Source organism: Pseudonaja textilis, chromosome 13 (genome assembly GCF_049901715.1).
Source record: "Pseudonaja textilis isolate UNSWEBS1 chromosome 13, rPseTex1.2, whole genome shotgun sequence".
Lineage (NCBI taxonomy): Eukaryota > Metazoa > Chordata > Lepidosauria > Squamata > Elapidae > Pseudonaja > Pseudonaja textilis.
Window position 1 is genome coordinate 443,251 of NC_142002.1, and position 23,272 is coordinate 466,522.

Consider the following 23,272-nt stretch of genomic DNA (forward strand, 5'->3'; position numbering starts at 1 on the left):
TGGCAGCAGGAGGTTACTGCAGGAAGAGATTAGGTTAACCATAATGCAACTACAGGTACACGAACCAAGTCCGACTAGTGTTTTAGGCTCTAAGAAAGCTGCCTGCCTTCAACAAGCTGAGAGAGAGCAGACAGACAGGCAGACACCAGGAAGGAGCCTTCCATGGATAGTAATCCTAAAAGGAAAAACAAGATGCTTGCAAAACCCTGAAAAATTAGATAATGGAGGTCCAAGAAAGAAAGAGAAATACCACAGAGAAATAAAGAAGACATCAGACGAGACCAGCATGGCTGCAAAAAGAGCTCTGACAAATTTGACAATAAAGTAAAGTAAAGGACAAAAAAGTAAAAAAAAAAAAGGATCATGCCATAGAAGAGGGTCAGAGAAATGCTGTGGATATAATATACTTGGAATTAGTGAGGCATTTGACAAAGGCGGCAAAATTCACTTAACAGCTGTCTTGCTTAGCAACAGAAATTTTACGTAGGTTCAATTGTGGTTGTAAATTGGGGACTGCCCGTATTATGATATGGATACCTATGGAGATCCTCCGTCATCCAGGTCCCGGTTGACCCAAAGGTGCTTTTTCAAGGAGCAACTGGACTTTCTGGTTTTTCTTCGAAGACATTTAACTTCTCATCCAAGAAGCTTCTTCAGCTCTGACCGGATGGTGTGGAATGGAAGGATTTACACTCAACATACTAAGGCAGAAACTTGTGCACCCCAAGGATAAAACACCCAAGCACAAATTGAGCGACATGGTATATGCAGCACAATGCAGTGAGCTATACTTTGGGGAAACAAAACAATCACTTCATAAGCACATGGCACAACGTAGGACGAGTCTGCAACCTTAAACAGTCAAAGAGCCACTTGGACCCGTTTCCCACAGAAAACAACCCACCAGGAGCCACAAAATCTTTTGCCACAAAATCTGTTTCAGGTCTCATTTTTGAGATACAGAACCGATGGAAAACTGTTCAACTTGTGAAGACTCCAGGCTGTCACCAAGATAAAGGAGACTGCGCTACGAGACAACTGTGCCCTGAATGCTGGATCAGAGCAGGAAATGCAAGCCAGTGTAGACAAGTTCGCCGCAGCATGCGACAACTTCAGCGTTCTCATTAACACAAAGAAGACTGAAGTGATGCACCAGCCAGCTCCGAAAGCCCAATACCAAGAGCCCACCATCACAATAAAGGGACAAAAGCTGCAAGCAGTGGACCAATTGACATACCTTGGCAGTATCCTCTCTCGCGGAGTAACAATTGACATGGAGGTCAACTGCAGAATTGCCAAGGCAAGCTCTGCATTTGGCAGACTACTGACCAATTTGTGGGACTGCCATGGAATAAGCCTTGCTACAAAGCTCAAGTGCTAACTACCCTGATGTATGCCAGTGAGACTTGGACTGTACACAGGAGGCATGCTAGACAACTGAACCACTTCCACATGACCTGCCTCCACAGACTTCTGAGGATCCGGTGGCAGGACAACATGCCAGATACCGAAGTCCTGTCCAGAGCAGGCCTGCCATCAGTCCACACCCTGCTGATGGAAGCCCAGACACTCTGGGCAGGCCATGTTGCAAGGATGCCAGACCACCACGTCCCTAAACAGCTCCTGTATGGTGAGCTGTCTCAAGGAAAGCGATCCCAAGAAGGACAAAGGAAGGGACACAAAGACACATTGAAAGACTCCTTCAAGTCCCTGGATATCGACACCACCTCCTGGGAAACCCTGGTACAAGATCAATCGACGTGGCGCACATTGATCCATTTGAAGATGAAAGAACTACTACAGCACAAAAGAAGCACTCCGCAAAGCCAGAGCTGCAAATGCTGCAACAATGGGGCCCACACATATCTACCCAACATGTGGCAGAACACTCCATGCCCGTATATACCTTACCAGCCACCTGCGGACACACCGTGGACAGCCCTCAACCCATTAGATGTCAAGGTCCTCTTCAAACACGATGGATGAACATCATATCAAAATTGAACAGCCCTCTCTCAACAGAGGAAGAGGAAGAGGACGTAATCTATCTCCAGGCTACCACACAGTCCTTTCACCAGTTCCAAGAAGGCTCCGCTCCCATTAGCACCAGTCCGGTGACCCTGATGACACAGATAAACCTCCAGGTGGCCTTAATGACCTGTTAAAAGATTGCAAATGGCCAGCTGTCTGCAAGAAGTATAAATGCTTCCATTCCCCATCATCGAATCAGAGCTGAAGAAACTTCTTGGATGAGAAGCAAAACATCTTCTATGGTTTAAACAATTTTATTAGTTTATGATATAGCATACAAAGAAAATGCAAAAGTAAATAGGGAAGTTAGGGAAGGGAAAAGGGAAGAGAAGAATGAGGGAAAGAAAAAGGCATTGACTTCCGACTCCCTTTGTGGTAGAATAAGGCATTAACATCAAACCTCAACTTTTTACTTTTTTTAAAAGATGTTTTTATTTTTGGACAAACATGCACAAACAAAACATAAAGCCATCTTCCAATTATATACATACAGTGTGTCAGTTGGTTACAAATTTTTTGTGCATCCTCTCCATAGTCCTCACTTACAATTGTTTGTATAGATTCTCATATTATCAATCTAATATATATGTATACATTATTATCATTGTTAATCATTTATTTGACTAAACTATTCCTTCATTTTATATGAGATATTCAAAATTTTAAATTAATTTATAATATGGCAATTCATATTATCATCCTAAATCCATCCAATAGTAATACATCTCTGTATTATATTCTGTATAATTCTATTTTCCTTATATTGTAAAATTCTACATATTTCATTACCATATTTTTGTTCTAACCATTGATAAAATAAATCCCATATCTTATAAAATTGTTTATCTTCTTGTTCTCTAATTTCAAATGTCAATTTACTCATTTCAGCACGTTCCATTCTTTTCTTGATAACTTCCTCCTGCGTTGGTATTTTCTCATTTTTCCAATTTTTAGCAAATGCAATCCTAACCGCTGTTAATACATTTACAATCAAATATTTCGATTCCCTACTGTATATTTCCAATAAGATCCCCAATAAAAATATCTCTGGTTTAAAGTCTATGTGTTTCTTTGCCATTTTTTCCAACCATGTGTGAATTTTAGTCCAATATCTTTTTGCATCTGCACATGTCCACCACATATGATAATATGAACCTGGTATCTGATGACATTTCCAACATTATTCGGATTTATTCTTAAACATTCTTGCTATTCTCATGGAAGATTCAACGATTCCTGTAATGTCTTATAAAATTCCACTGGGAGTCCATCCGGACCTGGTGCCTTTCCATTGTTTCGTTTTTTAAGTGCTTCAGTTAACTCCATCATCAGTATATTGCTTTCTAACATCATTTCAGTCTCTTTGGGTATCTGGGGGTAAATTCAGTTCCTGCAGGTATTGTTTAACTCTTTCGTTGTCTATATTCTCTTGTTCATACAATTTTCCATAATAATCTAAGGCGATCTTGGAGCTTCAAGATCACGCATTGTACTGCCGCAATGCCAGCCCCGCCTCTCCGACTTTTTACTTTTAAATAATGTTATAAACTGGCCATTTCATTCTTGACAACTTAGCTGGCATTAAATACCAAGGATACACCATCTTATAGAAATTTTCTTTTAAATTACAGTTTAATGTAAACCTTTATTCCACAAATTCTCCTATTGTTCAAGCATTACATTATATCCAAAGTTCCTTGCCCATACAGTCATACAATGCTTTACTTGTTCATTTTCCAGATTTAAATTCAATAGCATTTTACAGACTTTAGCAATAATATGTTCATCACTACCACACAATAAGATTTCTGAAACGTCTTCAAAGAAAAACCAGAAAGTCCAGTTGCCTCTTGAAAAAGCACCTTTAGGATATAGGATACCGTTCAGTCTTAAGATGTTTGACCAACGGATGTGCCTGGCAAAAGGTTGTGCTGCAATGTCCAGCTCTTCTCAGTGGTCTCTTTTTCCCAGACCCTCTTCAATGCTGTCTTAGGTAGAAATCTAGATTGTCTGTTGAAGTAATAATATTTTACTAATGCTGAAAAAACTCCTACCCTGAAATTGAATGAACGCAAGAGAATTGATGATGATTTGCATGTTTTCTAAGACCTTTTGCTGAAGCTCCAGGAAGTCCTAAATTCTAAACTTAGAGTGGTCACTTTCCCGAAGTGCTCTCAATTCACCTGGATTCCACTGTAGCTCTTTCTCCAGTGGTCTTGCAGGTGGTTTTGTGCTTCGTTTGGGTTCCTGACGTTTCTCACTCCCGGCTTTTTTGCAGCAGCAGCAGCTCCAGGCGCAGCACCTCTCCCAGGCCCCTCACGGGCCCCAGGTACAGCTTCCGCCTCACCCATCAGGCCTGCCGCCCCCAGGTATCCCCCCCGTCACAGGGAGCAGTGCGGGGCTCTTGGCCCTGGGGGCCCTCGGCAGCCACTTGGCTGTGAAAGATGAGAAGCATTCGCACGATCTGGACCACCGAGGTGAGGACATGCAAGCTGGCTTCCTCCTTGACCCTTCGGCCTGCCGGCCTCTTGCTTTTGGGTCTCTGGAGGCTCTTGGGGGAGGGAGGGGCTAAGGGTCTCCCAGTTCCCCCCTCCCCAGAGTTCTACCCCCCGCCCCCCCAGCAGCGCAAACGTTGCACTGGCTTCTCCCACTTCTTCCAGGTGTGTGCAAAGCTGTTGCCTTGCTGCCTGCCTTCCTCTTGGTGTTCCTCTCCATTATTTTATCTGGGCCCTGGTTGCTTCTTCAGAAAAAGAGCCAAAATGGAACTGTTATTGAGCCAAAGCAGAAAAGACCCACTTTGCAAGACTGATGTTCTCTTTTATCCTTGTTTCTCTCCTGCCTCCTTTCTTGCCTTTGCTTCCCATTGCTGTGACTTGGGCTGCATTCTGGAAAGACCGTGACTCCAGTGCGGTAAGTGTCTCGTTTCCCCAACTCCGTTTTTGACCTTGGATCGCTTTATTAGTTGTCTGTCTTCTGAAACGGGCTGCCTGTCCCGTCCCCTCTTCATCTAGGTAGACCCCAAATTTCTGGCTGTTGATTCCTGGGGAGAGTGCCTGCCCTCCCTGCGCCCTGTCCATTCTTGGAGAACCTCCCTGGTGGCTGAAGCAGTTTTAGGCCTCAGCAGGCAGCAGGATCCATAATGAAGAACAGGCCCCGTGGTCTCCTCTTTTTCCTTGGGTCCTTTTCCCTCCCATTTCCTACAGTTTCGGCTGGATCAAGGGGAAGCACACGGTGGCCCTTGGGTTGTTTCTGTGTTAAAACGGATCAACTGCCTTCCATTCAAGCGCTCAAGGTAGCGTGCAGAGCTGGCCTGCCCACAATCCCCTAGCAAGTTCCTAGGGCTGAGGGCGGAGTGGAAGCCAGGTCTGCCCCGTGCCAGGCCTCTCTCCTAGAACGGAAGTTGAAGCCAACCGGGGTCTTTTCTGCCTGGATCCAGAAGGGACGTTTCTTTTCTTTTCTTTTGTTTAAAAAGCTTGAATCCTTCTTCATGTTGAAGGTTGGTGTCCATGATGTTCCAAGCGTCTGATAAAATTCAAAGGCCTCTTTCTTGGGGGCTGGGAAGCGCCTCACTTGGCCTCCTCCCCTGTGCTTGGTCAGAAGAATCTCTTGGGGGATTTGTTCTTGTGATGCTTTGTGCTAATTCCTAACCTCAAGAGTTTAAATATTGAAATCACTACTTCTTGCCACGGCCAGGAGACTCTGCCCAGAAATGATTTTGATTTGGCCTAAAGCTTAGCAAGAGGCTGACCATTCATGCAGAACCCGACATTTCTCCCAATTCTGCCATTGCAAGGGCAGCTCGGGACCCTTTCTAGCAGGTTATAGGTAAAAAACATGAGAATCATAGTGATATTTTCAAAATGGGTTAGTTCTAGTTCTGCTTCAAGGAAAGTTGGATTTACCGTATTTTTCAGTCTCTAAGACACACTGCCCCCCAAGTGAATGGAAGTGTGTGTGTGTGTGTCTCATAGAGTGAATGTTGCCAAAGCCCCGCCCACCCACCGCCCCCCAGTCTTTGGCCTCTGCCTCCCAGCCCTGGTCAACTTCAGCACAGCCTGATTTAGCACAAGCAGCTGATTGGCGGTTGGATCGGCCTCCTGGAATACCGACAATCAGCTGTTCCAGGCGGTGGGGATCGCCAATTGCTGCTGATCACCGTCGCCATTTGGTGATGATAGCAGCAATTGTTCCTGCCTGGAATCAGCTGAAAAGGACATGCGGAGGCTGAAAACGGGGCGCAAAGAGGCGGTGACAGGCGGTAGCGGTGATGGGCAGCGACGATCCCTGCAACTTGGAACAGCTGATCCTTCGTATTCCGTGAGGCTGATCCAACCGCCAATCAGCTGCTCGTGCTAAATCAGGCTCTGCTGTTTGCTGCAAGAAGGCAAATGGCTGGGAGGCCGAGGCAGGTTTTTTGTTCTTATTTTCCTCCACAAAAGCTAGGTGCATCGTATGGTTTGGAGCACCTTATAGTGCAAAAAATGTGGCATGTGTGTCTCCATGTGTGCGTGCATCCTTGCATGTGTACATTTTAGTCCCATTATTTGGCTCAGAAAAGCACCGTTGCTAAGGATCCAGGGTGCCCCAAGCATTTTACAGAATGGAGATGCTTTCCTGATTTTCTTTTCTAAAGTTTCCTGGGGGGGGAGGTAGCCCCCCTTGTGCCTCAGAGGGTTTCCTCTCTCTCTCTCTCTCTCTCTCTCTCTCCCCCGACACCGATTTTGCTATTCCTGGTGGGAAATCCTTTCTGGACCTGCAATCTGACTAATCCCTGGCCTTCCCTCCTCCTTCCCCAGAACGCCTCCATCTCCCCCTTGGAGAGCCTGCGAGCCAGCGAGAAGCACAGGGCCTGCTCCGACTACGCTGGCATGGAGCCCAAGAAGCGGAAGGCGGAGGAGAAGGAGGGCTTGAGCCGCTATGTGAGTCTTCCGGCCCACTTGTCTCTTTGGGCCACTCTCGGCCAGTTGGCGGCAACCACCCGTTGCTCTTGTCAAGGGGGGCTCTGAATCCTAGCCCAGGAAGCTTCCCATTGGCCGCTTGGGAGCAAGGTTGCTAAAGGGGAATGGCTGTGGCTGGGGTGGGGGGGCGAGGGGGGCGTAGGAGGTGCAGCCGGAGCAGCGAGAGGACTGGGCCTGGGCCTTGCTTCCTTCTACAGCCCTCAATGGTTTCCTGTTTCAGGATAGTGATGGCGACAAGAGTGATGACCTGGTGGTCGATGTCTCCAATGAGGTAGGCCTGGCGGTGGCCCCTCTTGCCCCTGGCGCTGCAGCCCCTTCCCCAGAGGAGCGGTGGCGGCGGCATCTGCAGAGGGTGGGCAATGCCAGGGAACCAGGGCAGGGGATCCATCCCACGGAGGCTGCTGAGGAGAAGCAGGCCTGCGATTTCTCTTGCGCGGTCAGTGCCTTCTCTAGGCAGCTCAGCTGGGCCTGGATCTGCGCCTGCCCCCTCTCAAGTCAGGGGAAGGGGCCCCTAAGGGAGAGCTGCTTGCGGTGAGCGCCTGCTTTTCTTGCCAGGATCCGGCAACCCCCCGGGTGAGCCCCGCCCACTCGCCCCTGGAGAATGGGCTGGAAAAAGCCCGCGGACTGAAGAAGGACGCCCCAAACAGCCCTGCCTCCATCGCCTCCTCCAGCAGCACCCCCCTCTTCCAAGGCCAAGGACCACGTAAGCCACAGCAGGATCCGCCCCGTCCGTGGGGGGGGGGGGACTCCATTCCCGCGGGTGGGGGGGGTCTCCGTCTCCTGGAACACCGCCAGCTCCTCTGCGTGGGGGCTTGGGCTTGGCCTACGAGGGTCCAGGGACAAAGGGCGGTGGGGGGGCTGTTCTTGCCCAGCGGGCCTTGGGCCCTTGAAGCTGACCTGATCCCAAGCCAGCCGCATCTTGTAGCTCCAGGTTTTGCCCCAGTGATGGGGGCAAGAAGGGCCAGACAGAGGGGCAACCCCAGAGGTTTCGTGGGAAAAGATTAACTGTGTTTTGGGCTAACTCGGAGGGTCTTACAGTCTGAAAAATATGGTAGATCTATACTAGTCTCCCTTTATTTCTGTGTTGGTAAAATATAAATTTAACACAAAATCTAAGATGTTTCACAATTTTTGCATCCTGTTAAAAGAGAGTGAATTTTTGAACTGATTTTAAGATTGAAAGGCAACCCTTTATTTTGTCCTTACTTAAAACGAACAATGTTGAAATGCAACAGGATGGTCCAACCTTCCCCCAAATCTTTTCTGAATCAGAAGGATAAATCCTCCACGCCTGGTTTGAAGTCCAACCCTCCCACGCCAAGGAGCGAAGTAGCGACCCCTGGGACAAGCAGCACCCCGGGCCTCCGACCGGTGCCAGGCAAGCCCCCTGGAATGGACCCCCTGGGTAGGTGGTGTTTGGCCTCGGTCCCCTTGCACCCCAAGACGGAGGGAGAGGTTGGGATGGCGGGCAGGAGGGGATCCTCTAGGCCCAGGACAAGAACACCGGCCATTCCGTCCCCTTCTAGTCCCCCTTTCAGAGCCTCCAGGGGCTCCATCAACTCCTGTCTCGGCCGGACTGGGACTCAATCGCTCTCTTGCTGCTCAGAATTTGTCCTTGCCCCCTGGCCCAGTTTGGCTTCCCTGCCAGTTAGAGCTGCAGTTCCTTGCCCTTTGCAGGAGCCTCCCGTTAGGACTTTGGACAAAGGATGGTAGCACCCTCGTTCCTTTTGCTCCGTGTGATGGCCCAATCTTGCGTTTCGTGTTGGATTGTTTGCTTATTCTTTGACTCTTTCTAGCATCTGCCTTAGGAAGGACGCCCATCTCCCTGGCCAGCTCTTACGCTGGCCCCTTCGCCATGATGGGGCACCCCGAGATGAATGGCTCCCTTGCCAGCCCCGGGGCCTATGCAGGATTGCACAACATCCCCCCTCAAATGACAGCCGCTGCCGTTGCCTATGGCCGGTCGCCCATGGTGAGCTTTGGAGCTGTACGTGGACCTTTAAGCTCCTCTCTCTATTTTGGGGGAGAAGCAGGCGGTCACCCCTGGAGGAAAGAAGGACACTCCTTTCTTGCTTTCTTTCAATATTTTTTTTTTATTTTTCATTGTTAAAATACAACAACAACAACAACCAAAAAGGGGGACACACAAAAGAAAGTAAAACTAGACAGGGCCAAAAAAGAAAAGAAATTAATTTATTTATTCAATGTATATTGCTGCCTATTCGCACATGGCGACTCAGGGTGGCTTACTGTAAAATGTAAAACCATATTTAAAACAATATAAAACTAATAGAAAAGAATCAAATATATCAATATAACATCATAAAATCACCCCCCTCCCTTTAATGGGCTCCCTCCCGCTCTGGGTTCCCCAGGCCTGCTGGCAGCACCGAGCCTTCGGCGCCTTCCGGAAGAGCGTGCATCAAAAGCGGGGGAAACCAGAGGCCTGAATTGTTCCAGTGAAAAAATGGGGAATACCAAAAAATGCATTTCAAGAATAATAACCCAGTCAGGCTATCGGGGGTTGCTGGGTCTGAACGGCTGCCAGCCCCTCACCCTGAGGGGAAACCTGGTCTTAGGGCCAAGGGATCTGGCTGAAGGCTTTCTTGGGGGACCTCAAGATGTTCTGCAATGAAAGCAACCCCCTGCAGGGGAATTGGCACCTGCGCCGGGCGTTCTCCGAGTGGAGCCTCTGAGTGGAGGAGCTGCACGCTACGTCCTTCTGCCTCTGTGGCCTCTGACCGCTGGGGCTTTGAAAGGCCAGGGGTTGGGGGTCCCTGAATCCTTTCCTGGAGGTGGGAATCGGGGCTTCCACCCTTTTATTGAGGGCCTTTAAAACTCTCATATCTAGGTTGGGTTTGACCCCCACCCCCCAATGAGGACTCCTGTCCTGCCCTCCAGCCTGGCATCCATTCCTGGCGGCAAACCGTGAGTTGCTCTCTCAGCCTTTGTCCCCAGGCCCAGTCTTCCCACTTTTTTAGTCTCGAATCTTGTTCTGTAGAGAGACAGCCACTTAATAAGGGCGGGGGGGGTAGGGGGGTAACTTGCCTTCCCAAATGTGGCAAGTGCCACAAAGGTAGCTTGAGACTGATCCGTGGGTCTGAGGCTGGAGCCCGAGGTGGCCCTTGGCCTGTGGGTCGAGGTTAATTCGGTTGTTGAAAAGGGCTCAGCTCTGCCCCCCCTTGTCTTCTCTCCATCCCCCCCCGCCCCCCGTCCTCTCCCTAGGGCGTACTCCTTTCACGTCAGCACCGATGGGCAGATGCAGCCAGTCCCGTTTCCTCACGATGCCCTTGCCGGCCCTGGCATCCCCCGCCACGCCCGTCAGATCAGTACCCTGAGCCATGGCGAAGTGGTGTGTGCCGTGACTATCAGCAACCCGACCAGGCACGTGTACACAGGGGGAAAGGGCTGCGTGAAGATTTGGGACATCAGCCAGCCGGGCACCAAGAACCCCGTCTCCCAGCTAGACTGCTTGGTAAGGGGCAGGGCTGGCCGCTGTCTGAACCTGGTCGGGGAAGTCAGGTCATCCCCGACTGAGCTGCCAACCGGGGTATTTGTGGGGCTGCCCACCTCCAGTGGCTTCTGCCGGTCCCAAGAGATCCAGCAGAAGAGACCCCTCCGTTGAACGCTGACCCCTCACAGGAAAGGAAGGGCGGCGTTCCCCCCTCACGCGGTTTGGATGCTCTGACTTTGCTGGCCTTCTTGAAGATGCTAAACACGCAGAGGTTCCTCGGAGCCCCGCCTGGGTCAGGCTGTGGGGTGAGCCCCACTTCACGGGATGGTTCCAAGTTTTGGCAACTGCTCCATGGACGGCGTTGATTGGTTTCTTATCACTTTGTCTGTAGTGGTTGTTGGCCGCCCAGAGATGAGCCTGGCTGGGTGGCCAGAGGAGAAAAGTCCTTCCCTAGCTCTTCCTACAGCAGCTGGATGGGCAAGGTGGCCCTTTGGGGGGCAGAACGTCAGATTCTGAGGGCCAGGAAAGGTGTAACTGGAGATCGGGGGTCACGAATTGGAGCAAGCCAAGGCCAGGGCTCCTTGAGGGGGAAGAGAGGGGGGCGGTGCTGGTTTTAAAGAAGAATCAGGCTAAAGCCTTGCAGACATTTAATGCTGATCTTCCTGTCTCCGTGAAGAGTTCTAATCCCACATCGGTTGGGGCAAGTGGGCCTCCAGACCTTTCGAAGGGGCCCTGCCGTCGCTTTTCTTGTTGTACGGTTGACGCTTCTCTCTCCAGAACAGGGATAACTACATCCGTTCCTGCAAACTCCTTCCCGACGGGCGCACGCTGATCGTGGGCGGGGAGGCCAGCACCCTCACCATTTGGGACCTGGCTTCCCCCACCCCCAGGATCAAGGCCGAACTGACCTCCTCGGCCCCCGCCTGCTACGCCTTGGCCATCAGCCCCGATGCCAAAGTCTGTTTCTCCTGCTGCAGTGACGGAAACATTGCCGTCTGGGATCTCCACAACCAGACCTTGGTTAGGTGAGCTGAGGGGTGGCTGGCACGAACGGTGTGCAGGTGGCATCCGCCTTCTCTTGTTCAGAAGCCGGCTTCTCACTGCCTGGCACAACAAAATCACGTCTCTTAGGAAATAAAAAGAGAGGAGAAGCCAAACGGGCGGGACAAGAAGAGCTGCTTATTCCAGCCCTTCCTTGCACCGAGGACTCGTTGCTTACGTGGCTTGGCTCTCCGGTCGGCCAGCCAGATGCCCGAGAATTCCTTCAGGGGGTCAGCCAGGTGTTTTTCATCATTGCAAGGGAAGGAATTTGGGCTCGTGAACCCCCAGGTTCTGCTTTGTCCGGGTTCCTCTGGTGTGGTGCCAGTTGTGTCCACCTCTGGACCAGGGTTCCTTTCTGGTAGCCACTCGTGTGTGGAGTATGAACATCAGCTTCACCCAGGGCTGCCCCTCAGGAGCTGGAAGTAATCCAGAATGCAGCCACGTGGGCGGTTATGAGCCGTCAGAGTATCAGGGTTGGGCCAGTGACCAGTGGGCATCTGGGTACACCTGAAGCCTAAATCAAGCCCCGGGGTCTCCCTGTCTGTCTGCCCAGGGTCCCACCCGTCAAACAGGGTCATCTAAGGAGTCCTGGGATAAATGTCCTGTCTCAGTGGGGTCACTTCCCCTCTGCAGCAATATCCCCCCCCCCAGGAGTTTGTGTGGCCTGACCTTGGGGTCCTGGCAGTGGGAGCCTCCCCTTTCCCCAGGGGCTGGGGTGCCCCCTTCGGTACTCGCCTGATGAGATGGATGGCCCCCCATCTTTCGTGGGGGAGGTGATTGGGCTTGTCTGGTAGGCTGGCCGGAATGAATCGAGGGGCTCTGTGAACGTCACAAGTAACAGGAAACAAGAGCCGATTCTTGGCTCCCTTCTTCTTTTTTTTTTTTTAAAACAAAGTTTGTATTTTTTACTACAGACATACAAACAAAACATAAAAACATAAAACCCTCTTTCCTTTATATACACACAGTGTGTCAGTTGGTTACAATCTTTTGTGCTATCCTTTTTTTACCATTACTCACAAGTTATAGAAATTCTCACCTCATTAATCTAGCTTGTGCTTATGTAGTATCAATTATTAAACATTCGTTTGAGTATTTTCCCATCATTTTATAAGAGAGATTCTAATTTTCATTCTGACTTAATCTTATACACTGGCTCCCTTCTAAGGCAGTTCCAGGGTCACACGGATGGCGCCAGCTGCATTGACATCTCCCACGATGGCACCAAACTCTGGACGGGGGGCCTGGACAACACCGTGCGCTCCTGGGACCTTCGGGAAGGCAGGCAGCTACAGCAACATGACTTCACCTCTCAGGTGAGCCTTGTCTTGACCCCAGAGGCCCAACCCCTCTGAGCCTGAGTCCTTGCAGGCAGGAAGAACTAAAAGGACCAGCCAGGTTGGTGGAGCTGGGCTCTAGGACCAAAAGGAGCCTTACCTGTGGCCCTTGGCAGCTCCCAAACTGGCTCCTGGAATCCCAGCCTGACTTGGATTTAAAATTCACGAAACCCAACCAGGGGCCTCAGTTTGCAAGGCAAAGCCGGTCTGAAGCGAGGAGGAGCCTGATGGGGAGAGGGAGGGAGGGAGGGAGGGAGGGGTGTGTCCTGGCAGCGGAACCAGCCATCTCCTCGTCCTTCTCCTCTTGCTTTGGGAGCCCTTCGTTTTGGCCTTGGACTGAGCTGCTGCGCCTCGTCTCCTTCGTAGATCTTCTCGCTCGGCTACTGCCCAACGGGCGACTGGCTTGCAGTGGGGCTGGAGAGCAGCAACGTGGAAGTGCTGCATCACACCAAGCCTGACAAATACCAGCTTCACCTGCACGAAAGCTGTGTGCTCTCACTGAAGTTTGCCTCTTGTGGTGAGTGCCTCTGGGGGCCAGGAATTGATCCCTGCAGGTGGAGACCCGGGAGGGACCAGGCCTCTCCCGAAGGTGTGCAGCTGTTTACCCCTGCAGCGGTAAGGGGAAGCCGGAGCCCGCTCCATGACCTGCCCATTTTGAGAAAAGGGGGGAATAGGAGTCGGGACGAGGCCGGGCCCCCTGGCAGGGAGTTAGGAAAGTCCTTTGGGCCTAGGACGCTTTCCTCCCTCCAGCCTTGTTTTCTTGTCGGGAAAGCTAATGCCCGGTTTGTGTCCGTAGGAAAGTGGTTTGTGAGCACGGGGAAAGACAACCTCCTCAATGCCTGGAGGACTCCCTATGGAGCCAGCATCTTCCAGGTGAGAGCTTCCTTTCCCCTGGGTTGGGGGAAGGCTGGCAGGGGAGCAGGCCTGGCTCCTCCGAGTCTTGAGCAGCCTGCAACTTGCCCCATGTTCTTGCAAAGAGAGCCACCCGCACGCGTGTTCTCCCTTCTCCCGCTGCCTGCACATAGTTGCAGAGGCGTGTGCATGCGAGCACCAGCGAGAGACTTGCTGATATTGCTGTCTGATCCTGTGAAAACTAAAAGAGATTGTTTCTTTTTATTTTCCCCATCAAGTCAAAAGAATCTTCTTCCGTTTTAAGCTGTGATATTTCAGCAGATGACAAATACATTGTCACAGGTTCGGGTGACAAGAAGGCCACAGTTTACGAAGTAATCTACTGAGTAGCTAGGACTCTGGTAGAAGAACACGAAAAGGAGAGCAGCTGCGGAGTCCTTTGGTGCCCTGCGGAGGGATTTATGACCTGGGTGGATCTTCTGTGGCGGCCTTGGAGTAAAACTCTGGAAGGAATTGGGAATCGGCTCCGTCCAGCTGATCAGCGGCCACGCATTGTCCCTGCTGGCCTGTGTCTTTCCCTCGGTTCTTAGTCCTGGCACCTGTGACCAGAAGGCAGCTAACGCCCTGGACTTGCATTCAGGAGGGGCCACGGGTCTCCTTCCCCCGTCAGGCTTGTCGGAACTGTAGATAAGAGAGGAGCTTCATTGCGGACGCCTCCTTGGCCCGCTAGCCAGCAGCGTGTTGTGGCCCCCCCTCGTTTCCTGCTGCTGCTGCTGCCGCCGCCGCCTCCTTGGCCTGCCCTCGCCGTGTCCCGCCTCCGTCCTGCTTCCACTCTGGGGGTGGCTGCCGTCCTTTCCCTGCCTGCCTGCCCTCCCCTCGAAAATAGGCTCGGAGAAACTCTTACCAGCCCGAGCCAAGGGGTCCCCCAAGGCGAAATGGTTTCCTCTGCTGGGTGGGTGGAGTGAGTGGTTCTTGTGGCGTTGAGTCTTCTCTCTGGGCCAGGCCTGAGCCTCCAATGGGACCCTTCTCTCCCGATCCCGAGGGCAGCGGAGAAGTCGCTGTTTTCAAAGCACTTGTCAGCTGGGGCAACAGGATGCCTTGCCCACCAGCGGCCTTCAGACCCAAAGACGGAGAGGATGCGTGTTCGAGAACACAACAGTTAACGCTCAGGGACCCAAGAAACACATAAGAGCAGCTTGTGCTGGGATTTTTTTTTTTTTTACTCCGATGAAAGTAAAGTAATGGATAATAATGTTTAAATGCAGGTTGTTTCTAAGTTTACTGATGAACCCGGTTCCTCTATGGGATGGTGGACAGGGGGGTTCCTGTGGCTTTTGGCAATCCGTGTTTCAGCCTGTTGGCCTGGGCAAAACTTGTACGTGGGGACGGGAGCAGGGAGGGGGAGCCACTCCTGGCCGTTTTGTACTCAAGGAGCGAATAAAACTAAACACAGGAAATTGCGTATTTGTGTAGCAGGAGATCTTGCCTTGTAATGTAGCCTATGAAAAAGAATTTTTATACCACATTTTATGGATTATTTTTTAATTGTTAATTTTGATCTGGTTTTTAAAAAAGGTAACTATAGCTTAATGGTGAAAAAAAAAGAACCTACCTGTTTCTATTAAAGGCCATGCTGGTACACAAAGGAAGATTCTTCGTCTGGGGTGCCAAATCCTTGGGTTGAGTCTCTTTTTCCTTCCACTGAAAAAAGAACCGGCAGGCCGGAGGTGCTTCAGCTAGATGGTCGGTGGCGTTGGGTCGGGTCATAGATGTTCCGTGTCCATTTCTGGGTGTGAACCAAGATTAACGGGAGCATTCATATATGTAGTTACAGGTCAGCTACCCCCTCCCCGCAAATGGAGGGGAGAATTGCTACAAATCATGATTCTGCTTTGTGCTGGTCTACATTTTATGTTCCTTAAACTTTGCAAATGAGCAAGTTTCCAATAACTTGAGGTGTAAAGTTAGTTATTCACTTTTCAACCAGGCTGCAACAGCTTCCCCAGAAGCTAGGAATTTCTAGCAGAAATTCATTCTTAGCATCATATTTTAAGAATGTTTATAACCCAAACATACCCTGTTTTTCTCATTGTTTGTAGACCATGTTCCCTTATTGTTAGAACTGTCCTTCGCTGAAGAATTGGAAATGCGGTTGCTTGGAGGAGGAATTTGTCCAATCAATCCATGATTACATTGTATATTTAAAGTCCTTATGTTACATGAAGATGATGATGATGCAATCTGTTCAATTGTGCCTGATTGTATGGGCCAGTTCTCTCCACATTGCAAACTTCTTGTATGGCCTTGTTTTATGCTTGGCCGGTTTCGGCTTTGATGTTCTCTAGCCACTGGGTGGCTAGTTTCCTTTTACCAATGACCATTATGGGTATAACTGCCTTTTCCAGTTAGTTGAATGACAATAAATAAGGTGGTTTTTTTGTGTGATTTTGGCTTTGAGTGATATACTGGTTTATATTGGTACTTGCTTATTTGTCACCTTTGCTCCAATATCATGGCTTGAACAAGTCAGTTTCTTCCTGTCTCATTTTTTCATGGCAAACTTTCACAACTGTAGGTGGCTTTGAGAAATGCAATAATGCAGAGTAATCTGCATTTAGTAGCCAAGCTGATGTCCTTGCTTTTCCCTACTCAATGTTTGCTCATCGATGCAGTTTCACCCCTTATTTATGGACCACATTCACTGCTTTGATCAAGCTGTGATTCCAGGAATGTGAATTCTTGCGTGCATTCAATCTCTTCACCCTGGTTGTTGTGACATTTCCACTGCTTGATCTTTTTGAGGATAGGATAAAAGGCCAAATTGTGAGCTGCTTTGGTTGCTGGTTGGAGCTGTAACTTGTACTTATTATCTTTATTGGAAGGGGAAAGGAGAGCAGCCAGCCCCACTTCCTTGGGGGCAGGCATTGGGCTGTGTGAGGACAGGGTTCCTGCTGCCAGAGGGCACTCCAGTAGCTCAGAGGCTGGCTCCTAGCCGGGAGGGGGGCGGTGGTGGTGTGCCTGGGAACGGCTGTCTACTTGGTCTGCCAGAATTTAGGCTGCCTTAGGAGGGTATTTTTCTTTCCTGCTACACCGCACCTTTTCCCAGCAAATTTGTTCGGATGAGTGGCAAATTGCTTTTATTGCTCAGAGTGTAACACCAGCCATTTGGTCCAAATTGTAAAAAAAAAAAAGGAAAAAAAGGAATTCCGGCTAATAGTGAAGGAGGGTTTTCTGATGGCATAAGAAGTCAGTTTTGGCTTTGGAAATGGATGGATTCTCCTTGAGGGAGATTGAATATTTAAGCTATTGGAGATACTGCTACAACAGAGATGTTGGTTGATTTTTGAAGTGCCTCTGATTTCTCTGAGATGGGAGGGCTACCCTGCCTGGATAAGCACTGCCCCCAGCGATACCGTACACTCCTCCTCTTTCGTATCCAGTGTTTTTGAAGCCTGTAGCAGAGATAAAGAGGGACTAGAGTAACAGCTGATTTTACGTGCAGAAATGCAGGAGCTGAGCGGTAATGAAATAAGACGGAATGAAATGAGGCAATAACTCAATTTCTGTTAGCTATAAGCAGGGGTGGGATCCTACCGGCACAACAACCGGTCTGGTGAGTGTGCGCTTTGCCACATCATCCGGGGTGAAGAAAACGGTCAAAGGGGAGCCCAGAGGTGGTTCCTGCTAAGCAGCCTTTTATGCCTTGGGTGTTCATTCTCTCCGGAATTGGGGGGGGGGGTGGGGCTGCGGCCATAACCCAGAAGGACGGGGGGGGGGCTCCTCTTCGGCCGAAACCGAGACCTTTCCTTCAATCCTGGTATCAGGAGACACGCTGGCTCAGGGCCCTCTCCACGCCCTCCCGCTTGTTTCCTTGCCTCCACCGCCTCGTCTCCGGCTCCCGGAGCAGATGGCAGGAGGCAGCTTGGAGGGTCCATCAGTTGCTGCTCTCTCTAGCTGATGACAAGAAGCGTAACGTTCCTCTGGCCTCCCCCACCCTCATCTGTTCCACGGCTGCATCTCGCCAGATTTAATTACTGTAATCGAGTCCCAATGAAGGCTGGCTTGCTGCCAGGGAGCCCCGGAGTTGTTCTCCTGGCTGGGAGCGGAGGTTGCTTCTCAAAGCAGCCACAAGTGGAAGCCGGTATTGCAGAAGCAAAAAACCCTTACTGGTAGGCATCTTTTTTAAATGGTAGGTTTCCTTTTTATTTTTAAAAAAATGGTATTAGGTTTCAGCAAAATGTAAAATATAAAACCAGCAACAAAGAAAAGATAGTTTAGGAAAGAGAGGTTAAAGAAAAAGCAAAAAAAACAACCCAAAACAATCTTTCAGCTTTCTTCAGGGCAGATACAGATACAAATGCATTCACCTTTTACTCTAAAATTAACAATAATACACAGCATTTCTATAAAAACGAACAGTTCTAATTGTCAAATCCCCAAATTAAATGTTCATTTCTTTTAGTTTATAGCAAAAAGTCCAATAGTGGTTTCCAAGTAGAAACAAAGTTAGACAAGTTTTGTCTATAATCAGAGCAGTCCATTTTGCCACCTCAGCCAACTCCATTAACTTCCTCCTCAGTGTTGGGATTCAAAGGTTTTTACTACCGGTTCGGTGGGCGTGGCTCGGTGGGCGTGGCAGGAGAAGGATACTGTAAAATCCCGCTTCCCTCCCCACCCCACTAAGCTGCTTTCCAGCTCCGTTCTCCTGCGCAGGGCAACCAAAGAAGACCCAGCCGATCAGCTGGGACTCGATGGGAGGCAGAGAAGAGGTGGGATTGGCCGGATCTCCGAACTACTCAAAATTTCCACTACCGGTTCTCCAGAACCGGTCAGAACCTGCTGAATGCAACCTCTGTTCCTCATCTATTTACTATTCTTCCCGTGTAGGAATTTTAAGTCTTTCCATTTCTGTGCATACAAGAGTCTTGTTGTTGCAATATAAAGAAACAAAATCCCATCTGTTCATCTGTTTAGCCATCAAATGTAAAAGGAAAACCTCTGGTTTCATTTGTAAATTTATTTTTAAAATTCTCTGAATTAAAATACATACTTGGTCCCAATATTTTCTACTTTTCTTACATGCCCACCAAAGATGATAGAAACTGCCTTTCCATTCTGTATTTGACACTTTATCATTTTCACCACATCATTTTATAAAAAATAATTTTAAAATTATAATTCAATGTAAATTTCAGTCCTTTGCTCCACATATTTTCCCACTTATTAAGCATATCATCTCCCAAATACCTGTTTAATTATAAAGTCTTCGTTGTACTTTGCTGCTTGCTATCCAGTATGGATGAGTGGGTGACTTTAAGAAATAGGAGATTATTGAAGTTGGAAAGACATAATTTGAGATTTGGGTGGTATGGTTATTTATAGTATCACCCAATTTAAAGTTAATACAGATTTGAAAAATCATTTTATTAGGCTTGCTATATTGAAGGTTTGGAACAAGTATCAAGCAAGATTGATTCACCAAATTGCTTTATAGTTTTTAGAAGAATAATGATAGTTACACAATCTTAATTGATGGGTGCTGATTAACTTTTTTTCAAAGGAGAACTTAAATTAAAAAGAATTGGAAATGAAAGGTCATACTTGTCAATGATTGGCTCATATTCCGTTGACAGAAAGACTGACACATTTTGAGCACGTAGCATTCTGTCTGTCACCAGATAGAGAGGTTGGTTTGCCCCAGTAGATTTGCTTTTTGGTACAATCATGAGAGGAGAGGAGATCCAATGCTGTGCAGGGTTAGGATTAGAAGTAATCTACCATATCATATTATTGCAGTCAGTTCCATATATGTATTCGGATGATTTATTTCCCACTTTAGTTCTTGCAGCAGCATAGTAGTTACATGAATGAAAAAGGTAAATAAATCATAAAATATTTACTTTTATCTTGAAAAAGGCTCCCTCAGTGCAGAGAATGGGTCTGTTAAGTTATACAGCATACCTCGGCCTGATATGCTGTGATCCAGGCAAATTACATTGCTTGCTTCAGTTTTACTCTGAAGACGAGCAGGCCACCATGTCCCAGTTGCTGCACTCTGTTATCAGCAAAAGCAATGCAATGTCAATAAAGAAAAACCCATCTAAAAGCAGAAGCATCCAGGCAGGGGGGCTTGGGGGCGTGCATAAGTGCCCCACGGGCCTACCGTCCCTGTCCTATTGTTTCTTTTTATTTTTCTTATTCGTATCCATTTCTTGTATTCATAACCATGTTTATACTTATACGTGTTATCTAATAATCGCTTGACAAAATAAAATAAATAAATAAATAAAGTAAATAAAAGTGCCGCTGAGCAGTGATCCCAAATGCTCAAGGAGGCCAGTCCGCCTTCCTTTATTCAGGTGACTTTGAGAAGGCAGCAGAGCAGGTCACACCTGTAGGCTAGTCAGAAACTATCTCATTTGAGAAGCCTAAATAAACAGAAAGCAAAGAAGTCTGAAGAAGCTGATTTTCACATTGATTCTAATTTGAGATATTAAGTAATTACTCTAACAGCTTAAGATTTGCAGTATTTGAAAAATAGATGAATAAATATATACTCCACCTTTCTGCTTTTATAAATATTCCCAAGTAGTTTAGTGTGACAAAGGAAAATAAAGGTTATAAAACATGGCAGCACAATCAATATAATTAATACCCCAATTAACACCAATGCAATTAACAGTTAAAAGCTTGGGGAAAGAACTTTTGCAGTCTCTGTCCTGAATATTAAAAGAGTCGTTCGCAACATACTTCTTGGAGGGATGATTCCACAGTCTGGGAGCCACACAGGAGAGGATCTTCTTGGCGTGAAAGATTTAGGAATCAGCCATTTAATGAGAACAAACGAAATTAACTGGCAGTTTAGGCCTAATGAGACTGCTGGGCAAATTAACAATCCCTTTAAGCAAAAACAAACAATCCCCTTCAATGAACAGCTCCAGCACGTTGAGCTGACTTGAGCTTTTGCTGAAAGGATGAATAGCAGGTCCGAGGAGACCACCTGCGCTTTTCCCTCCCCGGAGAGAGGCTGCGAGGAAGGAGACTTAACCTTAAGGAAGGAAAAGAGAAAGCGAGGAAAGCAGCGAAGCTTTAATTCTGTCCCGCCTGCCATCTTCCCAAGGAGCCGCCTTCCATTTGCACCTGAGCTTTGCCTTTGGGAAAGCAGAATTCACAAGGGAGTTTGCTCACCGTTTGCTTAGCATTCAGGCTGAGCTGCAAAGCCAACCAGATGACTGGCTGGTTTTCTAGACCAGGCAAAAGCTGCTTCAGCTGCCACCCGTCAATCTGTTTGCTTACAGCATCTCCCAGACCCCCCCAGGACCCCCTTTTCCCATGCATGGGAGCTAGAGAAGAAGGGTTGGGTTTTTATTATCTCCAATACATTATTATTGCCACCCTGGCATCCAGCTTCCAAATGAAATGGAAAATGAAACGCACAGGGACGGAGCCTGTCAGACCTGCCATCCTGCTGCACCGGCCCTGCTTAGCTGGATGCCGGGCTATCATGAGTGACGGGATGCTGGGGAGGGGGAAGGAGCTGCTGGGTGAGATAAAGGGGGGGGGGAAAGAAACTCAAAGCTTTGCATTGTCCTCTGAGAGCGGTGGGCTGCTCCAAGGTCACCCAATGGGATGGAATGCAATGCCTCTAAGAGTGGCACACGGGGTTGAATGGAGTACTGCAGGCGACTTCTACTGCCTGCCTGTCATTTGGCAGCCCATAATATTAAAAAGGTCACTTAATAGGCAGATTCCATGCAAAATATCCTCAGAAGCCAGGGCCCCATCAGGGAGGAATTCAAAGTAAATTATAGTAACGAGTAATTATTGTTTTCCAGGTATCTACTATGTTTTTTGGGGGAGGTTGCCTATCAAGTTTTGAAGTGCGCTTTTGTGTTGCAACCATTATCTATTCTCAGCTTCCCAGCGAACCATCGTGGAGGGGAGGGGGAGAGAGAATAGCAAGAAGACAGCCGTGAGAGCCAAGGACACTCTGACAGGTGTTTGCCAAAGCCAGAGACATTTTCTCATAACAATACAAAGAGACTCAATTGGACAATGCGACCTAGTCTAATAGAGGGAGGAAAAATCAATACTTTAATTATGTGGGTTTGCACAGGAATTAACTAGATCTGGTTTTGCCCTCAACAGTGCCGAAATGATGTACTCAATAAAGTTTTGCATTCAGAAATTGGATCGTCTCGGCCGTGCTTGCTTTGGTTGGGTTCATCAGTCGGAACATTGTCAAAAAAAAGTCAGAAATCAACGCCTTTTTCTTTCTTCTCTTGTATCCCATATTTTCTTCCTCCTTTCTTTTTTCTTTGTTTAATTTCCTATTTTTCTTTGTATTTTATGCATTGATAAAACAATAAAAGTTATATAAAACACAAACACGAGAAATGTAAGGAAGCAGATGGACAGAACTGAGCATGCCTACCAGATTGGTGGTCTCTAGGGCAGAATGAAACCAGAGGTCTTTTCCCTTGTTCCCTCTGTGTTGGCCTTCTGCAAGTGATTTAAAAAAAATAGCCAGCATGGAATCGCACATCAGTGAAATCTCTTATATGTGATGTCTTGCCTGGATATCAGATCAGAAAACTGGTTTTGGGGTCCACCAATTAACTTCAGAAGTTGGTTGAAAAAGACTCATTGTCCAAAGTATAAATATAGCCTCTGCAATCTCTAATGGTGTGTCATAAATTTAAGATTCACACAAGCAAACACATTTCCATTTTTCACCTTCTCACTCCTTAAACCTTGATTCTTTCCAGTCAGGGAAACAAGTGTGGGCTAGGATAGGACAGTAGAGCAAATCTCTTGTTTCGTCCTCAAATAGGAATGGGAGTTGAATACCAAAGGCTGCCCTGATGCCTGATGCTCTTCTCCACTTCTTTAAAGTCCTGGCCACTCATTCGGAACAGAACAGCTGGAAGGGACCATGAAGGTCTTCTAGTCCAACCCCTTGCTCAGGCAGGAAACCATATCTAACATAGACCATTTCAGACAAGTGGTTGCACAAACGTTTCTTAAAACATGCACGGAAGAGCCCATTCCTTGGGCCTTCCCATGCACGCTTTTGCTATTAGACTTTTTGAGGGTCCTGGGAAACCTTTTCCCTCATTCTGAAAGAGGTTGGGTTGCTGTACAATGGTTTGTGTCTATCAATCAGGACCTCACTTTGATGCTACAAAGGTCAAGAAGAAAAAAATCATACTGATGAATGCAGAAACAAACTTGTGCAGAATGCGTATGAATTAATGCCTCTCCCATTCACAACAGCCACTAATGAAAATGCGCATGTCATCTGTTAGCAAAGGGAAGGCCGTCATGCCGCCCCATGAATTATTCAGTGGCCTTTTCTGCGTTGTTATCTGGAGTCCCCTGGGACGTCTCCTCGATTGTCCGCCATGAAGTGTCATTCTGCAAATTTAATCATTCAGGCTCGCCAGCGGCCCAGGGAAGGAGGAAATGTATGAATCACAAGTTTCCTTTAATAACCTTCCTCTAACCTTTCCAACAGAGTGAGTAATTCCAATCCTATTTTCATATCAATGGAAGAGTCAAAGCCAGGCAATTATCTCTTATCTGGGCTACCACAACCC

At 48.1% G+C, this 23,272-nt stretch overlaps 1 protein-coding gene across 1 annotated transcript in view; it reads left to right on the plus strand.

Annotated features, from left to right (window-relative positions):
* The window catches only part of LOC113442110 (transducin-like enhancer protein 3), a 33,036-nt gene extending 17,714 nt beyond the window's left edge, over positions 1 to 15,322 (plus strand). Inside the window, 15 exon segments of the mRNA XM_026709455.2 lie at positions 4,310 to 4,508; positions 4,925 to 4,941; positions 6,828 to 6,950; positions 7,210 to 7,260; positions 7,545 to 7,667; positions 7,669 to 7,692; positions 8,262 to 8,394; positions 8,786 to 8,961; positions 9,841 to 9,917; positions 10,215 to 10,464; positions 11,221 to 11,468; positions 12,653 to 12,800; positions 13,188 to 13,338; positions 13,618 to 13,694; positions 13,952 to 15,322. Coding sequence (XP_026565240.1) covers positions 4,310 to 4,508; positions 4,925 to 4,941; positions 6,828 to 6,950; positions 7,210 to 7,260; positions 7,545 to 7,667; positions 7,669 to 7,692; positions 8,262 to 8,394; positions 8,786 to 8,961; positions 9,841 to 9,917; positions 10,215 to 10,464; positions 11,221 to 11,468; positions 12,653 to 12,800; positions 13,188 to 13,338; positions 13,618 to 13,694; positions 13,952 to 14,059 — 1,905 coding nt within the window. The 3' untranslated portion in view covers positions 14,060 to 15,322.
* Positions 15,323 to 23,272: the final 7,950 nt, after the last annotated feature.